This window comes from Peromyscus maniculatus, chromosome 7 (genome assembly GCF_049852395.1).
Source record: "Peromyscus maniculatus bairdii isolate BWxNUB_F1_BW_parent chromosome 7, HU_Pman_BW_mat_3.1, whole genome shotgun sequence".
Classification (NCBI taxonomy): Eukaryota; Metazoa; Chordata; class Mammalia; order Rodentia; family Cricetidae; genus Peromyscus; species Peromyscus maniculatus.
In genome coordinates, this window is record NC_134858.1 from 100,457,192 (window position 1) to 100,477,941 (window position 20,750).

The 20,750-nt window shown below is 53.2% G+C and overlaps 1 protein-coding gene across 3 annotated transcripts; it reads left to right on the top strand.

Annotated features, from left to right (window-relative positions):
* The first annotated feature begins 514 nt into the window (after positions 1–514).
* On the top strand, positions 515–16,668 carry Amotl2 (angiomotin like 2). 3 transcript variants are annotated; one of them, XM_015997385.3, is made up of 10 exons: positions 515–922; positions 3,479–4,271; positions 7,079–7,373; positions 8,200–8,344; positions 8,600–8,692; positions 11,618–11,913; positions 12,640–12,950; positions 13,397–13,611; positions 14,028–14,204; positions 14,906–16,668. In XM_015997385.3, the coding sequence occupies exons 1-10, from the start codon at positions 916–918 to the stop codon at positions 14,962–14,964; spliced, it is 2,391 nt and encodes a 796-aa protein (XP_015852871.1). In that variant the 5' UTR covers positions 515–915; the 3' UTR covers positions 14,965–16,668. The 3 variants fall into 3 exon arrangements, with proteins under 3 accessions (XP_015852871.1, XP_006978723.1, XP_015852872.1); XM_006978661.4 differs by lacking the exon at positions 515–922 and adding an exon at positions 1,135–1,379; XM_015997386.3 differs by lacking the exon at positions 515–922 and adding an exon at positions 1,976–2,157.
* The last annotated feature ends 4,082 nt before the right edge of the window (positions 16,669–20,750 follow it).

The following is a 20,750-nucleotide window of genomic DNA, read 5'->3' on the forward strand; positions in this document are numbered from 1 at the left end:
TGAGCTTGAAAGGTTTCTCATCCCTGATCCTCTCTGTGTTGAGGGAAAGAGAGAAGGACCAGGCCAGCCAGCAACGGAAATCAGCCCTGACTCTAAGTGGATGGGTCTGAGAAATGAATGCCACTCTTACCAGAGAGAGCTCTTACCAGAGAGAGGAGGAAAGGAGTGAGAGCAGCCTTGCTTAAGAAGGGGTCTCCTGGGGAGATAGAAGAAGGACCCAAAAGACAGAGGAGACAGGAACACTCCCGGGCAGAACAGCAGGAGCCAGCGAAGCGGACAGGAAAGAGGGTTGGCTGGGTGTAGGAGAAGTGGAAACGATCATGGAACTGGGGACAGGTGGGTGGAAGCAGAGACTCTATGGGTCTGCCCTGTTCAGTTAGGGAGCCCGGATTCTGGTGACCACGAAAAGAGACTTGGCTTCATCAGTTACTCTCTGTGTGACCCTAGGTAAACTGCTTAAACTCTCTGAGCCTTGGTTTCCTACTTACTACAAAGACGGTCAAAGAACTTCGTCGGAGGAAAACGCGAGTGATGAAGTGCCGCGTGCTCGGCTTAAAGCTGAGTGGAGTTAGTTGGAGGGTGATTCGTTTGGGTAGTGGGTCAAATCCACCAGATTTTCAACCCAGATTCACACTTCCTGTAGAGGCAGGATCTAAAAGAGCTGTCGAAGGTGTTTGTAAACAATAAAAGTGCAATGCAAAGTTTGCCGCTGGGGGCTGAAATAGTAGGGTTAGGAAAGAGGCGGGGCAGCTGCAAGCCGAAGCATCTGTTCGCCTGCAGCACGGTCAAAGCTGGGCGGATGTGGACTGCTTCCCAGCCCTCCCGCCATCTCCAAAACGCCAACGACCCCTCCCGCAGCCACTAGCGGGGCGTGCGAGGCATATCCCGGAAAGTCGTCCTTCGGTGCACGTAGGGATGACGGGTGAGAACCGGGCGCGGACAGTGGTGGGGCGATCTTGGGCCGAGGTGGTTATGACCCCCCTCAACAGCTAGGACAGTAAGGCAGGGGGCAGGGAACGCAGCACAGCCGCCAGAGCCCAGGGTGGCGAGGGGACAAGACTGAGGCCAGCCCAGCGGCCAGCCGCAGCGCCGCCTCCCGGGAGGAAGGCGGGGGCCCGGACGGGGAGCGGGAGGAGGCGGAGGGCGGAGGAGGGCGGCGCGCTGAGAGGTTATTTGTGGTTCGCTTTGATCCCGAGGGGGAACCTGAAACTCTCACATTCCTGGCATAGCAGCCGCCTCCAGCGCGGGCTGACCCAGGGGCTGCGCACTGGGGCGCTAGCAGCCAGAACGTCGGCGACACTGGCGAGTGCGCACCTCTGTTGCCGAACGTACCTAAGCCGAACCCGGTCTGCGCGCGCCGGCAGCCGCGGGCCGCAGCGGTAAGAAAGGTGCCGGGCTCTCTGGGCAGCACGCGAGGCCGGCGGGGACGCTCCCCAGCGGCACCCCGACACCGCGATCAGCCCGGCCTTTTCTGGCCATTGGAGCTGGAATGGACGAGCCTCTAAGGGAGCGGGAAGGGGAGACAGTGCACCCTTTCGAGGATCGATCTTGGGCGTCTATCTAGCCCTGGGAGCCCCGTGGTGTGCGCTTTTTTGAGGGGGAGACTACACGACTCCGACCCACTAGGGCTGGAGGAGGGACAGAGGATCGGTGTTTGGGGGTGTGAGTCTCGCGACTGGGCAAGTGGAAAACGGCTGTAGGCATATCTTGCCAAATGCAAGATCCAGGTAGCTGCTTTGTCTAGATTGGGGATACAGGTGGCTTTTACCCTCAGCTAGCTCAAGAATTCCTCTTTGTCTTCCTTGGAAAATCCTCTCTGGAGCCACGAACTGGCTCTCACTTAGAAAGAATGCAGCTTGCTGTCCAGCCCGGTGACGTCAGCGCTGGAGTATTTGGAAAACAAAGAGGTCTGGGGAGAGAGGCGGACCCGCGATGCTAAAAGACCTCTCGCGGTTGCGGGTTACTCTTTCCCGGGGCACTCCGGCAGGCATCGGGGCTAGTGGTCCGCCTCGAGTCGAGCGGGAGCCCTGGCCTGGCTGGCTTAGCTTTGGTTCTTTTTGCTAGAGGGAGCCCAGGCCAAGGCCAGAAACGCGTGTTTGCTTAGGAAGGTGGTTTGCAGAGTGCAGAGCGCCAGAGCAGCCCAGGTGCAACGCCCGGGTAAGGAAGCTGGTTTTTAGTAATGGCTCAACTATAGATACTTGAAAGGTTGTGTATCTAGGGGATTAGATTGGGACCCGTGTGCGATGAAAGGCCTCGGAAATGTTCCGGGAGCATGGCTCATGTTGGCGCGCCTGGAATCTATCGCGAAGGCTCTGCATTCCTAGTAGCCGCTCCCGGATCCTCCTTAGCGGGAGTCAGCCCAGACAGTGATTAACTTAGGAAATGCCAGGAAGAAGAAGCTGCGTGCGAGCAGACTCCTAAAGACTTACACATTGTAGAATGCAGTGGGGGAGAGGATTGGGTGCTAGGAAGAATGAGCGCATAGGTGTCCTCAGGACTCATTTCCTTCCCTCAGCTCTGCCAACATACCATTCCCAAGCTGAGGCGGGGCACACCGTGGCACAGAAAGGAGCCACATTTCCCCACCCTTCCCTTCGTCTTCCCTCTCAACGTCATTACCCCATCAGTTGGTTCAGGTGGTTGTTTCTAATGTCAGCAGAGATGCAGAGGGACCGTAGCAGATGTGTGTCCCAGGAGAGGCAAGTGATCATAAAATCAAGGATGTTTCGCTGGCTCGCAAGCACACTCTGCCTCCTCACAAAACCATTGTCCTGTTGTTACCTTTCTTTAGCAGCATTTGCCAATTGACGCTGTAGCTTCTCCTGCCTGCTCACCGTGCAGAATGACTGCTGAGGTCATCTGTGACAAGGAGACTCAGATTTATTTTAGAGGGAGCCTTTGAAGAAGCTGAGCCCAGGGTCTGTCTTCCAAGGACTGTCTGCTTCCAGGAAGAGAAAGCGGGTGGAGGGTGGTGAGCAGCTAGCTACCTGTGGCTCAAGCATCTTCGTTCTGAAGGGTCATGGGAGTCATTTGCTTAGAGCTTCTCTCTACAGGGCTACATTCATTCTTTACCATCTGCCAGTGAGCTGGGGTCTAGACTGCTAAGTGGTTGAATTTGATGGAAATTTGTCCTAGAGTCACTGGTGAGACTGTTTTGGTGTAGCTGCTGACTGCAGGGGACCATGGTCCCTATTAGATAACCTTATGGTTTTTTGTTGCATTTCTATGGGATTAGTTAAGTCTCCATAAATGTCAATGATAAACATTTGCCAGGGATTTATAACATACCAGGCACTCAGCCTCTCCAAGAGGCACACTGTATTGTTTTTAGTGGACAAACTGAGGGTCAAAGACTCAGTAACTAAACTTAATAATAGATAGCCACATTAGCACTTGGATCTGGGCCCAGGTAAAACCACCCACCTCCCCTACCTCCTCCTATGTGCTTCCATTGATTGCTATTATTTCTGTCTCTTAGGTGCTCTAGGACCAGGTGCCTGCTGGCCATTGTCTAGGCAGCTGTGTGCAAGCCAGAGAAGCATGAGGACACTGGAAGACTCCTCAGGGACAGTCCTGCACCGCCTCATCCAGGAGCAGCTGCGCTACGGCAACCTGACCGAGACTCGCACGCTGCTGGCCATCCAGCAGCAGGCCCTGCGGGGTGGGGCTGGAGCTGGGGGCACAGGGAGCCCCCAGGCCTCCCTGGAGATTGGACCTCCTGAGGATAGTCAGGTGCTACAGCAGGCCACCAGGCAGGAGCCCCAGGGCCAGGAGCATCAAGGTGGAGAGAGCCACCTGGCAGAGAACAGGCTCTACCGGCTGTGCCCACAGCCCAGCAAGGGAGAAGAGCTGCCCACCTATGAGGAGGCCAAAGCTCACTCCCAGTACTACGCAGCGCAGCAGGCAGGACCCCGGCCCCATGTTGGGGACCGAGATCCTAGAGGAGCATCAGGAGGCAGCCGACGCCAGGATGAGGCTCTGCGGGAGCTGAGGCATGGCCATGTACGCTCCTTGAGTGAACGACTTCTGCAGTTGTCCCTGGAAAGAAATGGTGCTCGGGTCCCCAGCCACATGAGCTCTTCACACAGCTTCCCTCAGCTGGCCCGGAGCCAGCAGGGTCTCCAACCCCGAGGACCCCCAGCTGAGGTCCCAGAGCCCCGTGGGCCCCCACCTCAGTACCCACACGCTGTACTGGCTCATGAGACTGCGGCCGTCACTGACCCAAGATACCGTCCTCGAAGCAGCCCACACTTCCAGCACGCGGAAGTCAGGTGACTACCCCACCCTGGATTTCTTCTAGTCCGGTGTCCCAGGAGAACCCCAAGGTCATATACCTTGGATCCCAGGTGGCATGATCCCAACCCCACTGCACCCATACCATCTCCTGGGGCTGTCTGCTCTTGATCTACTCTCCTGTCTTGAGAAGGGAGGAGCCGAGGGCTGGAAGATAGGGGGACTTACCTGTCTGACTTTACTTAGGAAATTAGCTGCCAGTCATGGTAGCACACTTAGGTGAGGTAGGAGGAGCCCAAGTTGACCGCCTGGGCTACATAGCAAGACTGTCTAAAACAAAAAGAAACTGACATCATTGCTTGAACTCAAAATATAGATCGCATTGTCTATAGCATTCAAGTAAGGAGGTCTCCCAGGGGATGTGAATGGGGTTTAAAGGTGAGATTTTTTAGAAAGAACTAACAAAGGACAATGGGAATCCCTGCCAAACTGCTCTCAAGTTAAGTAGGCCAAAGGTGGGACTTCCTGAAGGTTTTTTTTAAAGGGAAAAATGGACTTTTTTGTTGTGTTGTCATTGGGAGGTGTTGCTAGTGAGGCTGAAAGAACTAGGTGGCCACCTCTGTCACAGCTGCCTTGTCTACCAGTTAATTACTTATTACGTTTTCCCTTGTACTTGTCATTAGGATTCTGGGCCTAGGTGAGCCTTTTTGTGGGTTTTTTGTTTTTTTTTTTTGGTGGAGTCTCAGGATGCTGTTGGATCAGGACAGCGACTTAGCTTGACTGAGTGTGAAGGGAAGTCTTGGTGTGTGTATGTGTTGGGGGTGGGATATGATGGACTTTTAAAAGAGAGGCACATCACAATGCCAGCCCGAGAGAATGGGTCACTAGAGCCAGGGTGGAAGCTGGGAGCCCGGCGAGTGCAGGCAGGAAGCCAGATCATTGAAGGAGTGAAGGTTCCTAGAAACCAGGGGCTGCCCTGGTCATCTGAACTGACCCTTCCTTTTTTTTCTTTTTTCTTTAATTGGGTTTTTGAGACAGGGTTTCTCTGTGCAGCCCTGGCTGTCCTGGAATTCACTTGGTAGCCCAGGCTGGCCTCGAACTCACAGAGATCCGCCTGGCTCTGCCTCCCGAGTGCTGGGATTAAAGGCGTGCACCACCACACCCTTCACCTTTTCCTTGGAAACAGGCACCATGGCTGCATCCCCCTTGAGGGTGGGGTCAAGTGGGTTTCCAGGAAGCCCTACCAGGGGGACCCAAGAATCTGCAGAGCCTCTGGGTTCAAGGTCAAAGTCTGGCTCACTTCAGACCTGCTGTCTCTTCATTTAGTCCCTTGACCCCTCACCAATGGTTTCCCTTTACTCTGGAAAAGCGTGGTGGCCCTGGCCCGGAGGAGTGGGTTCACTCGGCCTCCACACCCCCAGACACCCACCTTATCTCCCTTCTCAGGGCAGTTCAGGAAGAATTTCTTCTCTTGGACCAGCCCTATTGAACCCTGCCAGGAAAAGATAATATTGCAGGCAAGGAAGCAGGCTGTTTGCAGAGAACAAAAAGATGGGGAGGGGGGGAGTAGGAAACGGAGAAACGGCAGACCCAGGAACAGGGAAAGCAAGTGTGGAAGGCGAGGAGGCACCATTCTTATTTGGAGCTAAATCATTCTCCAAGAATGCCAGTTGTGTCTGCCTGGCCTGGGGGGGGGGGGGCAGTGCGGCAGCGCAGGAGAGGGTAGAGAATGACAATTTTCTGAGGCCACCCTGCGAGTGACCACCACACTTAGCAACAAGAGAGAGTTGAGACAGCCCCTCTAACCTGCTCTCCCTGGAGGTAATAGTGGGGAAAAGCACATGCAGGCTTTTCCTCAGCTGACCAGATGAGAAATAAAGAGCTGGAAGCCTGGGGATGGGAGAAGGGGGGGTGTGATAGACCCGGAAGTGAAATCCAACTCTGAGGCAACTTCTAGGATTCAGAAAATTCTTAGTACACTGAGGCCCCAGAAAGGCTCTCTGACCCCCCCATACCTCATTCTTTGTCCTTCTCTTGACATAGAGCCTTAGGATGTGTTACACCTAGGCCAGGGGCCCGCAGAACACTGGCCTGAGCTCTGCTGATGAGCTAATCCAGAGGTGGCCCCTTGTTCTGAAGTGCCCACTGGCAGAAACAGGGGCTAAACTGTTGTGAGTGCCTGTTGTCTGCCGGCCACTCTGTCTGGCCTTGCTTTTGTGGCCAGAGACCCTTGGGATTTAACAGATGAAGGTGGCATGATGCTGGGCGGCCAAGGCACTCATTTGTTGGGGCTGAAATCTGTCCCTATTTTGTCAGGCCGAGCTCAGGCTCAGCATCTGCTTCCCTGCTCTAATCTTAGCTGGGTTCTTGGAAAAGAATTTCCTGGCTGGGGGTAGCAGGACCCTGAAACGAGGAGGAGAACTCAAGTGAGCTGCTTTAGCTGACGCGACCAGAATCCAGCCACTGGGCCTGGAAAGCTGTGTGGGTTCCATCCCAAAAGAACCTTCTGTCCCATTGGAAGGTTAAGGATTCCTTTTTTTAAAAGATACTTTATTTAAGCTGTACATGCCTAGGATGCCCAGGGTTGCTTGGGCTGATCCCTAAGGCCTTAGCCACCGTGGGGCAGCTGTGAACAGAACAAGCAGCTGGGTACTATGCCACCCCACATGCCACCCCACACCAGTCTTGCTCTCTGACCCTTTTGAGTCTCAGGCAGATACCATGTGACGTAGGCCCTCCCCACTGGTGGCTGCCTAACCCTGGTGAGGCTCAGCCACTGGCACTAGTGATAGCCAGGAGTGTGTGGGTGTGAGTCGGTCTCCGAGCTTTGCCTCTCCTTTTCCAGGATCCTCCAGGCCCAGGTCCCGCCAGTGTTCCTCCAGCAGCAGCAGTACCAGTACCTGCAGCAGCCCCAGGAGCACGCCCCACCCCTTCATCCGGCCGCTCTAAGCCATGGTCCCCCGGGCGCCTTCAGCCCACCGGCAGTGGAGGGACCAGCAAGCGCGCAGGCCACCTCGGGCAGTGCCCACCTGGCCCAGATGGAGACCGTGCTGAGAGAGAACGCCCGGCTACAGAGAGACAACGAGAGGTTGCAGAGAGAGCTGGAGAGCACTTCCGAGAAGGCCAGCCGCATAGAGAAGGTAGAAGAGACTCTTAGGGTGGATGGGGGAGACAGAGGAACAGGAGAGCCTATCAGGCTGCCTCTTGCACCAATTTCTGTCTTACGTTCCACACACACACACACACACACACACACACACACACACACCACTCCTAGCTCACTCCAGACAGCTGAGGAACAGCCGAGCGGTTCGCCCTGGTGCATGAGCAGTTGCTGGCCACTGGTGGTTAGAAAGAACTCATTCACCAGCTCTCTGCACACTCGCACCCTCGCCCTGCACAACCCCTCCTGTGGACACCTCCCACAGAGAGTCCTTTGTGCACCCACACAACAGCCAGTCTGTTCCAGGCCAGCCCTGGCCAACGAGAAAGCCCCTCCTCTCAGGGAAAAGAAAAAAAGCAACGTGTTGGCCTAGCCAGCCAGCTAGGAGCACGTGTAAGACCTGTGGCTTCCAAGGGGGAGGGGCAGCCACATGCTCCGGTCAGAGGCAGCTCAGGCTGGGGGGTCTGGCGCCCCCCTTCCTTGGTGAAGCCTGGCCAGTTGTGTGCTAAGGTTCAGCCACCTAGAATATGCTCATCCCCGGTTCTTGGCGCTCCGATTATCAGGCAATGCTAGGCGGAAATGAAATGCTTCTTAGAAACACTGGACGTGGGGCAGGCTGGAGGTAGCCCCCTTGAAGAGCATCTAGTCCTGGGTCTAGGTGACATCCAGTCCTTCCTTAGGAACAGCTGTCTGTCCCAGCAGTCTGCCCTACCTGCAGCCCTCTGATTATCTCACTAGGCCACTGGCCTCATTCACTCCCCGGGACCCTTCCTGTCATTCATTTCATTGTCTGTCTTTGACAGCTGGAAAATGAAATTCAGCGGCTCTCTGAGGCCCATGAGAGCCTGATGAGGACCTCCTCCAAGCGTGAGGCCCTGGAGAAGACTATGAGGAACAAGATGGACAGTGAGATGAGGCGGTTGCAGGACTTCAACCGCGATCTTAGAGGTGAGAACTAGGCTCGTGGGTTGGGGAGCTGGGAAGACATCTGAGGGCTGGCGGGGGGTGATTCAGATTCTCTGTTCTGTGCTGCAGAGGCCCCCATGACTCCCCATCATTGGGCTCTGATCTGAGCTGGGACTTCCCTGTAAAAACCCATCCCCAGTTTGGAGGATGCTGGCTCACAGTTAGAACCCCAGGGTAAATCCCCAGGCTGGCAACATTCCTTGATACTAAAACATCTCTCCTCTTTATTTAAAACAGAGAGACTGGAATCTGCAAACCGTCACCTGGCAAGCAAGACACAGGAAGCCCAGGCGGGCAGTCAGGACATGGTAGCCAAGCTGCTTGCTCAGAGTGAGTTGGGGACCTGTTAAGAAACCTTGCCGGGCCTACAGGCAATGAGACCACTGTGACCCCATTCCGTTCCCCTTGAGATGTAACCCCGCTTCCTTGCAGAGGAGCACTCCAGGACCAAATTTACTGAATGGCTGCTGTGGGAAAGAGCGGTTTCCAAAGATGAATAGGGACTAGGGAGCAATGACTGGCTGGGCCACACGGTACTGACCCTCAGTGTCACATTGGTCCCTCCTGCAGGGAGGCCAGGACAGCCCTGGCAGTCGTTAAATAGGAGACAATGGGGGATCTTCCGGAGTTTCCTAGGAATGCCAGGCAACAGAAAGGCTGAGGGTACGTGAAGCTGGGAAGCAGGGTAGAACTGGTGGAGGGTCCTGGGAGAGCCACAAATGGGCTTAGTCGACAGCTACAGTCTATAGGAAGCACTCAGGCTTCTCTGTAAACAGGGAGGCCCAGGCATCCTGGAGGCTTTATAGGCTAATCCATTCATTCCGTCTTCATTGGTGGATTTGAGCTAAGCACTGGGCCAGTGTTGGGTAGAGAGGGTGGGAACTCGCCCAGAAAATGGCAGGGAGGTGAGAGAAGCTTTAAGGCTGGAGCAGGCTCCCACAGGTTGGCGGGGGGAGGGGCAGTGTTCATGATCCTGGAGATTGGTGAGTAGGCAGCCCCTGGTGGTCTGGGAAGATCTGTGGGAACGCAGAAGCAGGGCTGTAGTGAAGGAGGTACCAGGCAGGCTTGTAGGTAAGACGGGCTTTTAGAAAGGAAATCTATGAGAGCGCTTTGTTAAGGGGCCTCAGGAGAGGGGAAGACCACATTCTGGCAATGCCCGCTTCTTGCTTCCAGGGCTTAGAGCCCTCGAGTGCTTGCTAAATCAGCCTTTGGCAGGAAATGGGCTCAGATTGGGCAAGACTTGGGCTATCCACTACTACCTTTCAAAATGAGGTGAGAGTGGCTAAAGGTCTCTGGAGCGGAGGTGAGGAGGAAGGAGGTGTCGCCTAGGGGCAGCCCTTGGGAGTCTGCGGAGGACCGAGTACTAGGGGAAGGGAGACTGGGGGTGGGTGGGTGCGCTAGTGGGAAAGTGCGCTTTGGGGCCCAGGCTCCGGCAAAGAAAGGAAGTCTTAGGGAGGGTTTCTGGAAGCCTGCAGAGGGGGAGGGGGGCAGAAGCAGCCGGGAGGCGTTTCCGCTCCCCGGGGAGCGAGCTAGCGCCAGGCTGTTCTTGGCTTCTTGCTGGAGCCATTAATCTCGCAGCCGCGGGTGACCTGGATGCCTGGCATTCCAGAGCCGCTGGGCTGTTCCGCTCCCGGCCGGTCCCCCTCCGTTCCCCTCCCATATGCGCCTGACAGTGGCGCCCTTCGGCCCCGGCGGCGCCCAGCCTGGCTTTGGGAGACACAAAGGGTGGCTGGGACCTGAATGTGGGGAGCCTGCTAAGCAGACTTAACCTTCCACCCGCTACCACGGTATCTTAAGGTTGTACAGTAAGGCTTCCGGAAACAAAAAAACTGGATCCACAGCCCCAGGAGCTAAGAAAAACCTCAGCAGCTCCCCCCCCCCCCCCCCATGTAATCCTCATTCTAAAGGGCTGAAGGTGACCTTTTTTGTGGCGGGTACAAAACCCCTAACACACACACACACACACACACACACACACACACACACACACACACACACAAATCAGAGCAGCCTCCAGCTCTGCCTGCATTGTCTTGTTTCAGGCCTTCAAGAGCTGGCTCTGAGGGCTGACGACTGGCCCTGCCCACTTGGGACAGGTGTCACCTTGGGCTGTGAGATAGGGCAGTATATAGGGCATTACCTCCTAATCGCGCTAGGGCTGATGTCTGGGCATTATTCAGTCATTAGGTGTAGGGCTCTGGACCCACATGGGAGAGATACTGTTTCTCCGTCCAAACCCGGTTTCCACCCTCCACCCCATTCACCGGTTGTTGAGTAGGCAGCATATGAACAGTTGCATTAAAGCGTCATTGAATAGCCCCACCTTTTCCTTCTGTACCAAAGAATGGGGCCCGCCAGGCTGGGCGCAGCCTTCAGAAGTGCACTGGAGGTGGCCCGGATTGCCCCTGCCACGCTGTCCTAGGAAGCAAAGAGATTCCCAAAGGGCAAGTGCTTTGAGGTGGGTCGTAGGCCTCGAACATCACTTAGAGAAGTCTTGTGTTCTGGCCTTGGCCCAGTGAGATGGAGAGGTTCTCTGAGCAGAGCTCCTCTAAGCAATTAGCTAAGTGGTCAGGGATAGCTGGAATCTTGGATGCAGTCTTTGGACCAGCATCCTTGTCATTGTGCTGCGAGGTTTGAATTCTATTATGAACCCACCTGCCTGCATGTAGGTCCCCAGACCATGTAAAGACAGGAATACTGAGCAGGAGAGGCTCCAGTCTGCAGGCTGCACTCCAGAGCAGACACTTAGGGACAAGAACTACATGCACAGCCAGAGAGCTGGAGCCTCTCAGTCAGCCATTTGGTTCCTGTGTTTCTCCCCCTATAAATCAAGAGCCACAAATCCTACCTGGGAGATTGAGTTGGATAAGATATGAAAAGTGCCTGCCTGCTTCTTCCTGCTTGAACAATGACCTTGTTGTTATAGTACCCTAATCTATAAAAGGTTGGCTCCGTTCCTGCCTGACCAGTCTCTAGTCATCGTGAAGCTTAAGGAAAACTGTGACTATGTTTTGGTGATGGCCATGCCTGGCTCAATTTGAGCAGTGTCCCGGCTGAGAGGCCATTTATCTTAGTTGTTACAGCAAGGGTCACAGTCAGGCCCTGCCATTTACGCTTAACCTGCGTCTCGCTGAAATGTAATAATAGACAACTCCCAGGAGTGTCTAGAGGGTGAGCGGCTGTTGTCGGTACAGAGCCCAATAGTGGACGAGTGTGGCCACCATCACTGATCACTCCTCAATTCCTCCGCCACAGGCTATGAGCAGCAGCAGGAACAGGAGAAGCTGGAGCGGGAGATGGCACTGCTCCGTGGTGCCATAGAGGACCAGCGGCGACGTGCTGAACTGCTGGAGCAGGCGCTGGGCAATGCACAAAGCCGTGCTGCCCGGGCTGAAGAGGAGCTGCGCAAGAAGCAGGCCTACGTGGAGAAGGTGGAGCGGCTGCAGCAGGCTCTGGGACAGTTGCAGGCTGCCTGTGAGAAACGGGAGCAGCTGGAGCTGCGTCTGCGCACGCGCCTGGAGCAGGAACTCAAAGCCCTTCGCGCACAGCAGGTGAGACCTGTGCAGCGGGCAGAGCTGGGCAGAATCCAAGGAATCCCTGAGCTCTAGTCTCTGTCCCCTGGGAAAGATGATTGCTCCATTTTCTCCCCCCCCCCCCCCCCCCCCCCCCCGGGCTCTTTGGTCCCTCTCAGTCATCTTGTATCGAAAAGGCTCTGCCATGTGGTCTGTGTTCAGGTTTGGAGGACTTGATGAGTCTTAACCTTGGCAGTAGCAGAAACTGGAATCTCAGGACCACACAGCAGTCATTAATAATGTTCATGCAGAAGACCGGGCCACTCTCACCCTATCTTCCCAAGATAGGAAGTCATGTCTGAGCCTTGAGTCTGAGCTTGCTATGTATTTGGACATAAACCTTTCTCGTTGTTTACAAACTGGATAGAGTTCTGTCTCCACACCCAACCTTACCCTGTCTTAGAAGTGGGGGGACCAAAACTTCATTATCGCAACATGATTATCACTCATATTCCCACTCCCACTTCAGACAATTGGTTTTCTAGTCACATGTGCCCTTACGTCCCTGGCTACCACAAACTGGGAGGGAACGTGAGGACCTTTGTTATCCCCCGAGTCTCTGGGTGGAAGTAGGCAGGGGGAGGATGCGGAGGTGCGCAGCAAATGACTGAACAAGGTGTGCATGTGTTAAGGTCTTCCTGAAAGCATGAGGACCAAAGCCCCACACACCCCAGCCTTAACCCTTGACTATGCTTTGCTCTACAGAGACAGGCAGGCACCCTCACTGGTAGTGGTGGCATCAATGGCGGGTCCACTGAGCTCAGTGCCCTTCGACTCTCAGAACAGCTGAGGGAGAAGGAAGAACAGATCCTGGCTCTCGAGGCTGACATGACCAAGTGGGAACAAAAGTACCTGGAGGAGCGGGCCATGAGGCAATTTGCCATGGATGCCGCTGCCACCGCCGCCGCGCAGCGCGACTCCACGCTCATCAGACACTCCCCCCAGCCCTCGCCCAGCAGCAGTTTCAATGAGGGCCTGCTGGCAGGCAACCACAGACACCAAGAGATGGAGAGCAGGTACTATAGGATCCGGCAGGGACATCTGGAGGGATGGAGGGGTGGGATGGTAGTAGCCAGTCTCTGCCCGATCCTTTGTCCCTGGACTGGGACAAAGGGCCCCACCCTCAGCAGCTCAGTATGTTTGGCATTCCAGAAATTATAAACAGTGGTTTCCCTGAGTGAATCCCTCCTGTGCTCAGGCTGGACATGGGTGGGTACCATCCAAGGTCTGGCTACTATGGGTCCTCGTGTCTGCTTCTAGCCCTAGGACCTGACTCTTGGAATGAGGTGGGCTCAGAGAACATCAATTGCAGAGCATTAATAACATTATGCAGTGCACCTCACAAGGGCAAGAGGTCCTACCTGCTTTAGGGAGGGATGTCTGAGCTTCCCTCCGACTTCTGTGAGGTGGGGAGAAGGAAGGGGCTGAGTCCGTGGGACTGACAATGTGGCCTCTCCCACAGGCTGAAGGTGCTCCATGCCCAGATCCTAGAGAAGGATGCAGTGATCAAGGTCCTTCAGCAGCGCTCCAGGAAAGACCCTGGCAAGGCTACCCAGGGCACCCTGCGACCTGCCAAATCGGTGCCATCCATCTTTGCGGCTGCAGTGGGGATTCAGAGCTGGCAAGGGCTCTCATCCAGTGAGCGGCAAGCTGATGCACCTGCCCGGCTGACAGTAGGTATGCAGAGGCTTGCAGTGGGATGGAGGGGAATAGGAACTTTTGAAACCAGACTCCAGACCTGGCTTAACCTTTGGCTCCTATGACCCTGAAACCCACAGGGGTCCTCCTAGTATAAAGTGGAGGATGGGCCTTCAGCTGCTTGCAGATAGATGTAGGCAAGTCTCTTACGTACTGCTCCTAAGCCAATACTAAGAAGTCCTAGATTTCAGCTACAAAGAAGGGGTGCAAAGCAAAGATGCCTAACTTGACCCCACTTATTCCCATTTCAAAAAGGGAGCCTTTCATTTTATTAGGCATCTTGCAAATTCAGAGCAGCTCAGTCCACCGAGTTTAAGATGTCCTCCATGGGTGGTGGTGGGGGGCCTTGTCTCCTGCATCAGGCTGTATCCATCAACCTCCTTTCTTTCCTACAGACCGTGTACCAGCAGAGGAGCCCCCAGCCACCGCTCCTCTCCCTACCCACACCAAACACGGGAGCAGAGATGGGAGCACCCAGACTGATAGCCCTGCAGATAGCACCTCTGCCTGCTCAGCCTCAGAACCCGAGAGCCTCCTAGGGTGCAGCAGTAGCCAGAGGACACCCTCCCTGGGTAAGCACCCTGCTTCCCCTGGCCTGTGTGTTAGGTGGGGGGCTGTGAGCCGGAACACACATTTCCCCCAAACTCATCCACCGTGGGAAGCCCCACAGTGTGAATGAGGGTTGTTGGAGGCATGAAACCCTCCATCAATGGGAGGCAGGCCTCTAATTCAAAAGAAAGTACCCCACCAGAAGGCATTGTACCTCCTCTGAAGTTTTTCTCACATATCCTCCTGCTGGTCCACATACCTATGATGATGGAGCTCAGCAGGTGGTCCTGATGGTGATCTTGGATTGGGAAGCTATTGATCGGGAGAGCCCAGAAAAGAGAAACTTGAGAAGAGGCCTTTTCTCTTCCTACTCTGATTTCACATTCACCCTAGCATAGCTGCCTGTGTGTGCCTCATGCTCCCAGAAAACCACAGGCATGACAAGAATGCTATAGCCTGCTTCTAACCCTGGGGGCACCCCTCCACGGGTCACTGTAGCCAGTTCAGAGTCTAAACACAGGCATACTTCCTCTGCAGTCTAGGCCCAGCTGAGGGGAGGGAGCACAGCGTTGTGCTTAGGTGACCAAGTTAAGAGGAACCTGAGGACGGGAGCAGCCCAGGAGGAGGGAATCAGAAGAAAGAGCCTGTCTTTAAAATGTGTTGGGAGCTGAAAAGAACAATAATACTCACACCATGGGTCTGCTGTTTTCCTGTCTTTCTCCAGACTCTGTAGCTGCAACCAGAGTCCAGGACCTGTCAGACATGGTGGAAATCCTGATCTGAAGGGAAGAGGTGGGGCCTTGGGGATCCCGACTCCTGGCCTCCCCTGGCATTCCAGCGGTCTTCAAGTGCTGAGCCTTACTTTCTCCAATCATTGACGGTGTGGTGCATGAAGCTCAGAGAGGAGCACTACAAGGGACCTAGAAAAGTCTGCACCCCCAGAAGACTGCTTCTTGGCCCATATTCCTCCCGTGCCCGTGAGGAAGAAAGAGCCAGATTCCCCCTGCTGCCCAGGGTCTGTTGCTGGCACAGAAAGGAGCTGAGCCCCCTCCGTCCTGCCCCTTTGTATTCAGGCATGAAGGAAAAGGGGAGTGGATTCTGATTCCCAAGGATGCTGGGCATTGGTCCGGTGGTCTGCTGAGATAACAAGCCAGCCATGGTGTTCTGTGGTCAAGCATGGCCTCAGCCAACTCCATCTGCTCTTCGGTTCCTCACTGCCTTCTTCAGATCGCTAAGACTTGAATCTTTGGGGGGACTTTTGGGAGTGTGGGTCTTTTGGGAGCCACCAACATGCCTCTCGCTTGGAGTAGGTTAGAGGCCATTTGAGAGGCCTGCAGAACAGTGTGTTTTGTATATAATTCTCCTTCCTGGGAACAGAAGACTAAGCATGCTGGTTCAGATTCTCCTTCCAAGGCTGTGCTGCCTGCCCCTGCTGCCCTGGTTCATGAAACATCTGATGGGTTCCTCCGCCTCCACTTCTTGGCCATGGAATTTGATATTAATTGCCTTTCCTCCATTTTAAACCCCTGTGTTCCATGCCCATGGGACTCTTGTCACCAGCCTTTCTGAACGGCTCCACAGCTCCTGTCCCTGGGACACCCTGTCAGTTTGGTTGTAGACTGAGCCAGATGCAATGAGCCGCCACATATGGACATCTGTCATGCCCAGCCCCAGGTTCTCTTTGAAGAAACTGGAGAAGCTGTTCTCGTCAACGTGTTCGTTCCCACCGGCAGGGAGTGGGAGAGGAAGCTATGCTCTTGAGAACTGATCAGTGAGCTTAAAAGACAAAAGTCCTCACTGTGGTGCCCCATCACAGAACGGCACCCACGAGGCTGGCTCCTCAAGTTTCTGGTGCCCCAGCCCTAAAGCAGGGCCAACTACTTGGAATTGGGTGAAGACCCTACACGGCAGCCTGCCAGCAGCAGTGACTTTGACTTTGGTCTTAAAGTAACCCCCATTCAGCTCAAAAAAGCGATTGGTGGATTTCAGAGCTTTTTTGTGTTTTCTCCTTGAATCTTTGGTTGTTTTGTTTGTTTTTCTTTCACTGTTTTCAAGTTCTGTTTGTTGTTTCATTCCCATGGTTCTCTGAGTTTTCTTTTTAAACATTTGCATTTGCTGGGCAACTGCATATTTTTTTAATTCCCCTACCCTTGTGTAAAGCTGAAAAATACATCTGGTTCATGTGCATTGTTTACAAAGATAAAAGTTAAAAAAAAAAGGAGGGAAAAAAAGGCAAAAAAATATTGTGAAAGAAAAAAAACAACTTAATATATTTTGGATTAATATTTGGTATTTCTTTTAAAGTATTTTTTTGTTGCTGTGAACGTTTTTTCTGCCAAAGACCATGACGTGTGTCTGTGTGTTTAAGTTATCATGAATATTTAAAGTGTAAACATGGCTGTTTTGTTACGGCACCCTGTACCAGGATTGCTGCTGCATTCCACTGGGTATGACAGTATTTTAATAAAAAAAAAACTTATAAGGAGAGATGCTTATCTGTTCATTCATTTATTGGTTGAGACACTGCCTAGGTCTGAATCTAAGTTTGCCTCAAACTAGAAATTCTCCTGCCTCAGCCTCCTTACCGGTGGATTTACAGGTGTGTGTGTGACCTCCAGCTACAAGACTGGTTATTTGCTAGGATGAGAAGAGGAAAGAGGAGGAAGATTTTAAAGGGTCACCATGTCCGCTCTTCAAGGACATGTGACAAGTCCTACTGGCGATTTTGTGAAGCGGCATTAAGGACAGTTGAAATGACATGGCTGTCCCCATCTCCCCACACATGGGCACTTTCACAGAGACCGTCTGTGAGGATAGAGGGTGTGGCAGATGGCTGCCTTTCCAGGGGACTGTCCTAACCCATTTGGATTCCGGTTGTTACAGAGTGGGAGTGAACACAAAGGTGTTGAGACGTTACCCACTCTATCCTCTCACTTAGCACACAACTTCTTTGTTACCATGGTTACCTCTAGGTTACCATGGTACCGTGTGAACCCTCTGGGCACACACAGTGTATGTTCCAGAGTGTGATGAGTTCTTGGGCACCTGTCTTTAGCCTCCAACCTTTGTTCACACAGCATATTTCTCCAACATGTAAAAGTAAAATTACCTCTTAATCTTGGCGTTGACTCCCCACTCAGGATGGCCATGAGGCAGCAGACCCCTGGATGGGCCGTAGGTTAACAGCAAGTTAACCTCCTATAACCTCCATGGGTGAAGTGTCTTCAGGGCAGGTGTGGGGACTCAACAACCATGTTGATGAGTGACCAAGCTGGGCTTCTAAAGAAGCCAGCCTGCTTGTCATGAGAATGGAGTTGACCAAGTAGGAGAATTCAGAACATGCAAAGGCTTTTCCAACAGTTCTGCAAGTGGCTGTGGACCCTGCTGTCTGCCTTCTGGGTGATCTAGTCAGTCTAGAGTCACTTTCATATTTCCTTCCCGTAGACCAAAAGGAGGAAGAAATGGATCCCAATGTGTTCAGCACATGCACATGTATGTGTGTATGTCTGCCCATGTGTCGCAGAGAAAAAGGTTAGGGGCAGCAGTATTTTCTGTTTTGGACCCCTCCATGGCCACACGTGCTCCCTGGCAAGGCGTCTCAGGGAAGGAACTAAACAGGTTACTCAGCTCACTGCAATCCACCCTACAGCCAAGCCCTGCAAACAGAAGCTGCCAACGGTGGGGAGCCAAGAGGCTCTGAGGAAAGCATTTGCCCCAGGTGTCTGGACACCTGCAAAGGGGTGGGGCCTATGCTAGAACCTGGGTGGCTCTGAGAGGCCGTTTGGAAACCAAGCTGATCTCTTAGGGGACAACCTAACCTGAGCCCTCACCTTCTTGTCTTAGCCCCACCTAGGATCACTTCAAAAGGGTGGGGAGTGTGGCATACTCCCCACCGGGTAGCGTAGCGGGGAAGCATACCATTCCAGGAGCCACGTATGAGCGACTGGCCTGGCTTCTCTCCTCTCTCTCACCTTCTGGTTAACTATTAACTCTCCCTTGGCATGAGCATGTGCCAGGCTCAAAGAGCTGGTTAACAATGTGCCAAAGGCAGAAGCAGTAAACAGGTACAAACTCACAGAGAAGCAAAGCCTCCCCATGATCCCTGAGGACCCCGATTGGACAGGAAACTTATTTTCAGAGCTACCTACCACCTTGTCTCTTAACCCAAGTGGGGATCTAGTAGACACATAGTCAGTCCTTCATAGTCCTTGCTGGGTGACCAAGCCTGCCGGAGGCAGTTCAGAGTCCTCATGACAGCGATGTCTTCCTGGACTAGCTGTGTCTGGGTCTAACCCATGCAAAGTGCCACAGCAACTGACTCTTCAGCATCCTTTAGAAAGAGGTAGACTTCATATACCATGAGATTCCCCCCTTTGACATGCACGATTCAGTCATATCTTATATCACAGAATTTACTTTAAGCCAGCTGTCAAGCATGGGTCAGCACTAATTGCCCCATCCATAGCCCATATGAATACCATTAAAGTGCCATTTGATCCACTTTCCACACGGAAGGCCTGTTAGTTCTCAGGATGACTCCTTGAACTTTCTACAGCTGACAGGATCCTTCCCTGCATCCTAGACCCAGCACCTCCGCTACACTTCCTCTAGGCTGCAAAGGACACTGTCTGCTCTAAGTCAGAGGCCTCATCATGGATCCCAAGCCTGCTACGGGACATGAGTTCTTCCTGAGGTTTGGCCAAAGGGCCAATGAGTTTTGGCTCTGCAGAGTTGACAATTTGTTTGTTTGTTTGTTTTAAAGCCTGAATCTTATTTAATTGGGAGGACCATATCTAAGAAAAATGTTACAAAGGGTTAAGTCTAACCCCAGCTTTGTTAAGGGAGCTGCTAGGGAGCACTTAGACAAAGCTTCATTATTAACTCTACTTAGGGGCACTGGGCATCATGCCTGACCAAAGAGATTGTGTTCTGGGAGATGCCCACGTTTAGGGCTTACCTTTGTCTCTTCAAGGTGGGGCTTGGAACTGGAAATGGAGGAAGCTGAGATCTCAGTTGTTAAGGCACTAACCTGTCTGGAAGCCTGGATGGTTTGGCCAGCCTGCCAAGACCCGAATCTACATCTGGCCTGTGTCAGCCCTCCTCTATCCCACCAAGCAAACTGACATTCCCCAGCACCAGCTGCAGAAGTGGCTACTGCACTGTTGTAGGGACATGTACCTCCTCTGCTCCAGTGGTCTCAGCTTTGGATTTGGAGCAAGCCCAACGTCATGATTTGTCCTCAGAGGTGTCTTTTGCAAGTCCAAATGTTCCTACCTAACGACACATTCCAGGTGTATTAGGCAACTTCATGGTCATTTCCCTGTTACAATTGACCCTTCTTGTATCTGTCTGGCCCTCTATGACAATGCCATTTCTAGCTGGGGGAGGCCTGTCCAGACTGTCCTCTGCAACCTCTGCTTGCTCAACACAGTGGACTGTGGAAATCCTCACAGCAGATTGCATCAGTAGCAAGCACGCCAGCATCTCTACTGCACAGTGGCAGCTGTGCAAGTCACTACAAAGTCTTGCCCTGAAAACCACGAAGACCTTTATTTTGTGGTGTAAATGTGTATGATATATTTGCATGTGCATGCGTATGTGTGCAGGTGCATACACCCATGTGAAGAGGCCAGAAGAAGATATTGGGTGTCCTGCCTTATCACTGTCTCATTCCACAGAAGCTAGAGCTAGGCTGCCTGCCAGCAAGCTCCAATAATCCTCCTGTCTCTGCACCCCACAAGGATGAGGTTACAGGCATACCATGACTGTCCCCAACTTTTGGCATGGGGTTTTGGGATCCAAACTCAGACCCCACATTTGTACAGCACAATAGCCTTCCTTTCTAAGGCATGGGTTCTCTGCTTTGGTGTGGCTGACTTCTCTTTCCTCCTTCCTATTTCTCTAAAGTGGCTGTGACATCTCTTCCTTGCTTCCTTCACCCACTTATTCCTTCATGTTACAGATGTTTATTGAGACAGGACAGTCAAAACAAAGCAAAAATAAGTTTCCAAACACTTGTATGCCCCTACTGTCTGATCAGCGTATGCTATCCCAAGCCAAGCACAGAGGTGCTCAGAAGTATTGAATGAATATTCTAGACAAGAACTGGCCCATATCTGTTTCTCTGGCTCCAGATTTGAACAGGCATCAGACACCTCACATATCCAGCATCTAAATAATACTTGGAAGGCCCCAGTTCATGATGGTCCTCAGCTCTAAATCTCTCATGCTATTCCTTTGCCTAGGAATGCTTTTCCCCTGAATATCATCTCCTACAGCAGTATCACTTCCCCTCTTCAGTTTCTTTTGTGTTCCCACATGAGTAGAAGGCAGGAGAGAGTGGAATTCCCAGGCTGAGGGTTTCTTTGTCCACGGACATTCATTTGGGCTCTGCTTGGCTGAGAAGGACCCTCAGCTGAGATGACACAACTGTGCAGAGATACGCTCCCTGTCTGCACTGCAGCCACGTGCGGCCCTGAGCAAGGTCCAGACAGTAGTCCCTGGGGATATTTTGATCAGAGGTCTCAAGCCCCTCCCCACTGACCAGACCCCTGTCATTCCTGGAGGTG